The 8,561-nt window shown below is 34.8% G+C and overlaps 1 protein-coding gene across 1 annotated transcript; it reads left to right on the top strand.

The window, feature by feature from the left end:
• Window positions 1-1,914: 1,914 nt before the first annotated feature.
• On the top strand, window positions 1,915-8,209 carry LOC149028751 (protein FAR1-RELATED SEQUENCE 5-like). Its single transcript, XM_089161094.1, is given in 5 exon segments — window positions 1,915-2,153; window positions 2,156-4,182; window positions 4,300-4,366; window positions 5,170-5,302; window positions 8,169-8,209. Coding segments are annotated over 5 exon segments (2,439 nt in total). The 5' UTR covers window positions 1,915-1,982.
• The last annotated feature ends 352 nt before the right edge of the window (window positions 8,210-8,561 follow it).

Raw genomic sequence — 8,561 nt, 5'->3', positions numbered from 1 at the left:
TCTGATTTGTTGTATTTGCCTTCTTGCATTTCCACTCCTTTATTGTACTTGTCTTAACAATGCCAAATTTTATGTTGGAATTTAAACATTGTGGAGCCCGAGATTTTTGTTTGCCACCCTGCAGTTACCTGATCCCTTAACTCTGGATGATTTTCCTATTTCTGCTTAAACTGGAAACCCCTCTTGGGGATCTAATCCTCTGCGGCCACCAAGGAGAGGCCATCTAGCGGCCGCTCCTTGGATGGCCGCCACATGTCACCAAGAAAGCAGGAACGTTGATTTAATCCTCCTTTGTTTTCCTGTTAAACCGGTTAAACAATTCGGTTCAGATGAAGGAACCAAATTGAAATCTAAGCCGGGTTACTCATTAAAAAAAAAAAAAAACTCAAAAACCCTGCAACGCCTTCTTTGTTTCACAATTTTCAAATTTTGCTTTACCTTTCTCTCTCTTTCCCTCAACGTGTTTCCTTCCTTTCTTGCTCTCTCTTTCTCTATCAACACCGATTCTCATCCATGGAGGAAGAAACCTAAATCGATCGACATCATCTTCTTCTATCTCTACAATCCTCAATCTTATTCTATCTAAAACCTATCTGTGATTCGACTCCGACTCCAACTCCCAACTCCCAACTCCAACTCCGACTCGAACTCCAATTAAGAGTTCCAAGTACTATATATAACTAGTTTGATGTCGATTTCTTTAACCATCATCTTCCTCAAGGGCTCTCACCTCTCCTCTCCTCCCACGATGTCTTAGTCTTTCGTACCAAAGTCGACGAAGACATATTCAGTTGTCGGAGGAAGAGGAGTCGCGTTCAGTTGGCGGAGTGAAGGTCATTATCGTTTGTTTAATCCTCGGGTATGAAAGAGTTTGCTTCTTGTATTTTGGATTGCATTCCTTTTATTTTACTGTATGGATTAGAAAGCATCTCGGTATGAAGAAATTGTTTACTTTTTCTTTTTCTTGTTATTGATTGATCCTTAAGTTGTAATAGACTCTGGATAAGAATGGTCGAATTACCAAATTGCTTCCTTTTTCTTCCTTTTTGATCATGACTTGATCTTTGATTTCCAAAAACTTAGTTTTAAGTTGGGCTGCTGTGTCTGTAATGATGGTTTTCTGGTTTACTGATATATTTTGTTTGGTTATTCAAATTTGAAAATTGCATATTTATTAGGTATAAGGTTTTAATGGCATGACATGTATATCAATCAGTTTTTGCCTTCTCATTCAATAGCTCTTGTGGAACCAATGTTTTAGGATTTTGTTCTTACCAGAATACCAGCATAGATTGATGGTTTGAAATTCAACTGAAGCCCATTTGGTACACATGCTTCTTAATTAGCTCCAATTCATTAGTTTAGGATCACAGAACCCAAGCATCCACTCAAAAGCCCTATCAATTTCTTATAATCAACTACCTCTCAATCTATGGCTGCCTCTTTTGATGGATCACACCGAATACAGAGTTCAAAAAGAAGTTGAGAGATGAAACAAAATTTTGGTGGGATTGTTTGAATGTAAGTAAAACATAATTGTGATTGAGCCTATAAGAGAGAGAAGAGGACTAGATTTTAGAGAGGACTTGCTTTTAGGAAAACGTTTTGGGTAATCTCTATGTGGAGAAAGGAGTTTTATTAAATGGGAAAAGCTGTCTTTATTTTATATTAGTATTTATTATTTTTTAAATGGTAAAATCTATAGGTGATGTAGTTAACTATGCTATTTGAATTGGTGATAGAATATTTGTGCTTGATTAGATATGTACTAAAACTTAATCATATATCCTGGTCATTGTTTTTGGTAGAATATGCCCTTATCATTTACTATTTTGATAATCCAAGTATAATTTGAGTTTTCTTGTGCATACACCCTATTTATACTAACTTACCACTTATAAAATAGTTCATTTTCTTTATAAGATTAGTTATATAATGCTAAAGGGATGTTATTGTTGTAGCTTTTATGAATTGCATTGGATATGGAAAATCCAGAGATATTGCCCATTGAAGATAACTATGTTGATTATAAGCCATGGATCGGTTTGACTTTTACTTCAGAGAATGAGGCATACGGATTTTACAACCAATATGGAAGACTAGTTGGTTTTAGTATCAAGAGAGATTATGCACATAAGAGTAAAAAAATATATAAACAACTGTAAAGCAGAGGAGATTTTCATGTAATAAAGAAGGACATCGGGATAAGGACAAGAGAGATAAATGTACAATTAAGCCTCGTCCAGAAACTAGAACTAAATGTCCTGCAAAGATGTGTATTTCTAGGTTGGATAATGGGCTTTATGAATGTCGAGATTTTAATGATAATCACAATCATTTGCTCCATACACCTGCTATTATTCATTTAATACGATCTCAGCGTAAAATCACAAATGTTGCTACACATGCAATAGGTTTGGCTGATGACTATGGTATTAGGACCAAAGCAAATTATGATCTTTTGAGTAGCCAAGCAGGGGGTAGTGAAAACCTAGGTTATACCAGGGTAGATATACAAAATTATCTTCGAACTAAACGCCAACGACATTTGGCTTATGGTGAAGCTAGGAGTTTGTTAGCATATTTCCAAAAGCAGACAAGGCTTAACCCATCATTTATACATGATTTGCTATTAGATAATGAAGAACAAATAACAAACATATTTTGGGCGGACCCAAGGATGATCATTGATTACGCATTATTTGGTGATGTTGTTGTATTTGATACAACATTTTGCACTAATAAAGAATGCAGGCCATTTGGTATTTTTGCGGGGTTCAATCATCATAAAGGTGTGACTATATTTGGAGCTGCATTGCTATACGATGAAACAGTTGAGTCTTTCAAATGGTTGTTTGAGGCATTCTTGAAAGCAAATTGTCAAAAGCAACCCATAACCATTTTTACTGATCAAGATGCAACAATGTCGAAAGCTATAAGTGAAGTCTTACCTGAGACATGGCATGGATTGTGCATATGGCATATAATGCAAAATGGGGTTACACACCTTGGTAATCTAATGAAGAAGGGATCATCATTTTTCAAGGATTTTACGAAGTGCATTTATGGTTATAAAGTTGAAGAGTTTGAAAATGCATGGAAAAAGTTACAAGATGATTATCAAGTTCAAAATAATTCATGGTTAGATCGACTTTATGGAATTAAAAAGAAATGGGCAGCCTGTTACATGAAAAATACTTTCACTTTAGGTGTGAGGAGCACACAGCTTAGTGAAAGTATTAATACTGATTTGAAGAGGTATTTGAAACCACATTTGGATCTAGTACAATTTTTTAATCATTTTGAAAGGTTAGTGGAGGATAAACGTGCCAATGAATTAAATGATGAATTTCAAGCAAGGAATACATTTCCTACGTTGAAATCAAAAGCACCAATCCTGATACAAGCAGCCAAAGTTTACACCCCTAATATATTTGAAGAGTTTGAGGAAGAATATAAATGGTTGGGTGCTTGTTCATCAATGCTTCATAATAAAGATGGTGTCTTGAGTGAGTACACAATTTGTTTGGAACCTTATGGAAGGAAAATATACGGGGTTATATACAATCATTGTGAACAATCAATACTATGCACTTGTAGAAAATTTGTGACATTTGGTATTCTTTGTTGTCATGCTTTGAAAGTGTTTGATAAACTAGAAGTAAAGTTTATTCCTGAGAAGTATATTTTAAAAAGATGGACACGGGGAGCAAAAAGTTTGTTGGTGGAGGACAATAAAGGAAAACAAGTTGTAGAAGATACATATTTGAGTCTCACACAGCTTTACAGGTTTCTCTGCCATACATTTGTAAAGTTGGAAAGTCATGCCTCTAATTCAGTAGAAAGTTTTGAGATTGCCAAAAAATGTGCAGAACACTTACGTGTACAACTAGTAGATTTAGTTGAAGATAATCCAAACACAGAAGCTTTAGATGGATGCAACTTTGGCGAAAATAGAAATTTGATATTGAAGAAGAAAGAAAGTCAGAAAGGTAGTAAAAAACAACACAAGGGTTGGATTGAAAATATAGGTCAGAAGAACAAAAGTAAGAAAAAAGTGAAGTGTAATGAGCAAATAGAAAGTCAACATTCAGTTAAAATAGATACATCTAAACAATCATCTTCAGTGACTACTTCAAATATGCATGACACTCTTCAAGCTATGGAAGACTATCAGGGACCGTTCATGTCGCTGCTCCAGGCACTATTCATTTCTTCTTTAGATTTTATGAATTTTTTATTTTTTATTTTTATATAACATAGATTTTTAATATTAATATCATGTTTTCATTTTTACAGATGCAGACATTTGCTTCTTCACAAGGATCAACAACTTATGTGCTTCATCCATCTTAATGATTTCATGGTATGTGTGACAATTTCTTTGCTTATGTTGTCTATAAAAATTTCTTAAAAATCTAATATTATATCTAAAAGCCTTTTTTTTTTTTTTGTAGGAATTTGCAACTTTTCTGCTGGCCTTGGGTCTTATCACATGGATGTACACGAGTACAAAAGCCCTTAGGCCAATAGTTCTTTTTTTAGATTCTCTCAGGTCATGAAGGTTCAATATGGCGGACAAAATGTCTTCAGAGATAGATATATGTCATGTTAGGGATTCTTTCTTTTCTTATATATATATATTGATACTCTATTTAATGGTCATTGTTTTTTCATATTTAATTCCATATATTTGTCGTGTTTAATGCTTGTGTTGATTTAGAAACTCGAGTTGGACATGACATGCAATCCATGGTTTTTATTGCATTCTTTTTGTTGGATGGATCTAACATGTTTGTTTTTTAGGTGAATCCTTAGCTCAACTGGAAGAGCACCTAGTTATTATCTAGGTTATGATGGTTCAATTCCATCAGGGTTCATTTTTTAAAGACTAAGCATAAGTTTTAATTTAAAGATCTTGGGCACCTTGACTTTGTTGATCTATAGTTGTGAAGTTGTTGATGATGAAGTAGCAGCAGTAGTTGTTGTAGGTGAGCGGTGAATACTGTGTTGCAGAAGATGTAGGATATGGAGAGAACCTTTATTGTTGAATCATCATATTGAAAGATGAGGATTCCCTCATTGCATTTATATTTAGGTTCTCTTTAATCTTTAAACTAATATGAGGGTCCTTATTAGGCATTCTTAATCCCTTTCCATCATTCTTAGGCAAATATTCCAAAATTGCTATGGTTAATCATTGTTGCTCTATATGATCTTGGTCTTATAGTGAGAGGAATTTTGAAAGGATATGACCCGCTGTTAAACCTTATGCTGGATGGAGCTACAGAATTTCTAAGAGGTACTTATGTAGTCACATGGTTTATTGATAGTAGTGTCAATAGGTTTGCATGCATGATTTACTCTTATTAACTATATTTCTTAGGCTTATAAACTAAATTCGTTGCCTTCTTCTGCCATTTTGGGTAGGATACTTAAAAAACTATGGTCATGTTAACTATCAATTTGAAAGTAAGTTTCCGTTTATTTACTAAATCAATACCAACAAACCCCCCACCCCACCCCCAAAAAAAATATAATAGAAGAAGAAGAAGAGAAATGAAGATGATCAATCAAGTTCATGGCTTCTTTCCTTCAGTAAATGTTAGCTTGTGCAGTGTTTTTGGATTGATTAATGTGTATGTTCTTGAAACAGTCCCAGGCTTTACTTTCCTGTACGTTAATCTGCATAATTATTGCAACCACAATTAACATCACACCAGTTCCATGTCTGGGCTGGGTAGTTTATGGTGGCTTAGATTCTCTGCTTATAGCTGGGCTATATGTTGAGCCAGCTTGTTGGTCAAGTCAACAAATCAATTTGGTTCCTGTGCAAACCTAATCCTCAAGCCAAACCTGTTTAGGAGTTATGCTAGGGTCTTGCAACACTTTTCTCCTATCCACAACTAACAGTAGGAGGCCATATCCTTGTTGGTGCGTGCGTTTACTCTAATGCAAATCAGGGATGTTCTCCCACATGTATTGATAATTCTTGATAATTCAATAGGTAGCTCTTACATTTGAGTCATCCAATGATAAGTGATCTCTTGGATGGGACACCAATTGGTTGAACCTGGTAACCAAAACAAGGCTAAAGTCAATCTCAAGTTACTATTGACTGGTTGAAATTATTTGATCCTGTGATCTCTCACTTCTGACTCTTGGTCCAAAGATCTGGTCCAAAATTACTGTTGAATTAATGTTACACATTCTGGGTGAGTGGGTTATGGCTAGTGATGTCTTACTGACTGATTTTGATCATGTAGGACTAGGAAGGGTCTAAACCCCAATCCTACCAGTAAATTTTTGCATTAACTTTAATTAATAAACTCAAACACCTACTGACAGCAATTCTTATTGAAGCTAGAAAGGCATAACAAATCTTTTAATGAAAAATGCGTCAGTCATCTTGCAAAACTTACTAACATTTATTTGAAGCTCCAAAACCCAACATTTCAAGTGGCAGCTTGACAAATGAATTCCCACCTAGAATTTGAGTCCAAACTCCAAAAGAGGGAAAGCATAAAACAACCATGTCACTTGACTGGCTGTAACAGGTGTTGTCTGAGCTAGCATAGTTAAAAAATTACATGTAAATCAGCTTCCTCCAAAAAAATCCTGAAGTTCTGTATTTTGAAAGTAGACTTCAGGGTACTTCAACCCCACCAATTAGTTTCTAATTGACTCGACAAGTTTAGCTAGAGTTTAGATGGCCTTATGTGACCTGTCATTTTACTATTTCTTTTTTCCCTCTCCTTCCTTGAGGTTTTATTGAACTAGAAATTTTAGTGAAGCGTTAATCTATTAATCTGTTGTGTTGGTTTAGAAGAACTAAAATTTTGGTAAAATTTAGGCTAAATAGATTGGCTCTACTTTTGAGATGAATTAGGTTTGGACTTAGTGTTTGAGTTTGTCTTTCAAAGTTCATGGTCCCATTTGGGTCTATAAATAACCTTCCTACTTCTATCCACAGCAAGAGTTGAGTGTTCCAGCACTAGTCCTTTTGATGGCTTCTGATATAATGTAAAGTGTTCAAAGTTTGAACATAACTTGAAGAAGTTTCTTTTATGAAACATTTGAGGAGGTTTTATGTGAAATGAAACAGAAACTCTAACTAGGTTTCAATATGTCGATCAATTTCTGGAAATGTGGAAAAAATATTATTGAATTTTATGAAAATTGCAAAAAGAAGACCATCAAGATGTAGAGCAACCACAACCTTTTGAATTACCTTGTATTGCAATAATGCTTTTAAGATTACATTTGACAGCATGCAGCAACCTTCCTGGGAACTGAAATTTTTTTTGGGCAATAATGGTCTGTTGAAAGACCCCTTAGATTCACACTTTTGCTAATGCTTACTACTTTTATTCAGTTTATTTATTATTTTATTTTTAATTATTGTGACATCTTGGTAGTTTCTAGGATTTTTTTCTATGTACCAGTGATTAATTACTGGTGTTTATTGCCCTTGGGATACATATCCAGATGACCCACTGAAGACAACTGATCAAACTCAGACTCTTGCCTAATAGTATGCCTTTCTCCTATATATTTATTTTACTTTAATCTTCTTTTGAATGAATGGAAACCTTTTAGTATTTGCATATCTATGAGTTCTGGTGTTTCATAAATAGTTTCCTTAAAGCATGTTACCAAAAATTTTTGGGGGACTATGTACTTTTGCTCTCTAAAAGATCTCATTTCCAAGATGCCTGACATGGGGAACCAGGTTTTCCAAGAAATCTGATTTCCAGCCCCTGTTCACTGCTTGAATCCAGCGGAGCATCAGATTGCTGACGTGTCCAATTATGTTGCTATAAGTAATTGTATTTGTAGACATTGGTAATGGTGTATCTTGTTCCTGAGACTGCCACCCTCTGTAGATGATGATATTTTGGGAGTCATATGACTTCATTTTTGCAATGAGTTACAAAGGTCCTGCGCCATGTATGGATTCTTTGATTCCTCAGTGGCTTATGAAAATTAAATGAACCTTCAGTCACTAGTATTAATTTAATTTTTACTTGAAATTGAGGTTCTGGATTATTGCACTCTGAACCATCTGAGGACAGAGGTTTGTTGTATTTTAGTCTGATGAAAGAAAGAGGCAAAGCCAAAGGCTTATGAATTTAATGTTATTTTATTTTTTTAAATTGTTTTTGCAGGTTTGCAGGGGAACAGCAGTAATGCTTCTATCCCCAACTGATGGTACTGAAGACCTTAGATAATGCTTTGTCTATGAAAATAGAATCATGGTCAACTTTGTTTTACTGTTGCATTGCCAGTACTGCAGTGTGGTGACATGATGTTCTCATAGCCAGCTTTGTATTCTACTTTGCTGTTTTTATTTTAGATTTTTTATCTTACAAGTTTCTCTTCCTTGCCCAACAGTTGGTGTATTCATTTGTTCTCCAATAAATTTGTATTAGAATGTAGAAACAGAACAGATGCCTGATGTAACACTCAAGTTTCATACAAACTCCAATCACAAGACTGGGTTGGTTGAAGTAACAGCAACCCACCTCAGTTATATTGTTCATAATTAGAAAAGACAAATT

This window comes from Hakea prostrata, chromosome 1 (assembly GCF_041222555.1).
Source record: "Hakea prostrata isolate BN-2017 chromosome 1, UWA_Hpros_2, whole genome shotgun sequence".
Taxonomy (NCBI): domain Eukaryota; kingdom Viridiplantae; phylum Streptophyta; class Magnoliopsida; order Proteales; family Proteaceae; genus Hakea; species Hakea prostrata.
Note: the sequence above shows the minus strand (reverse complement) of the source record. Positions and strands in the feature narration are given on the sequence as shown.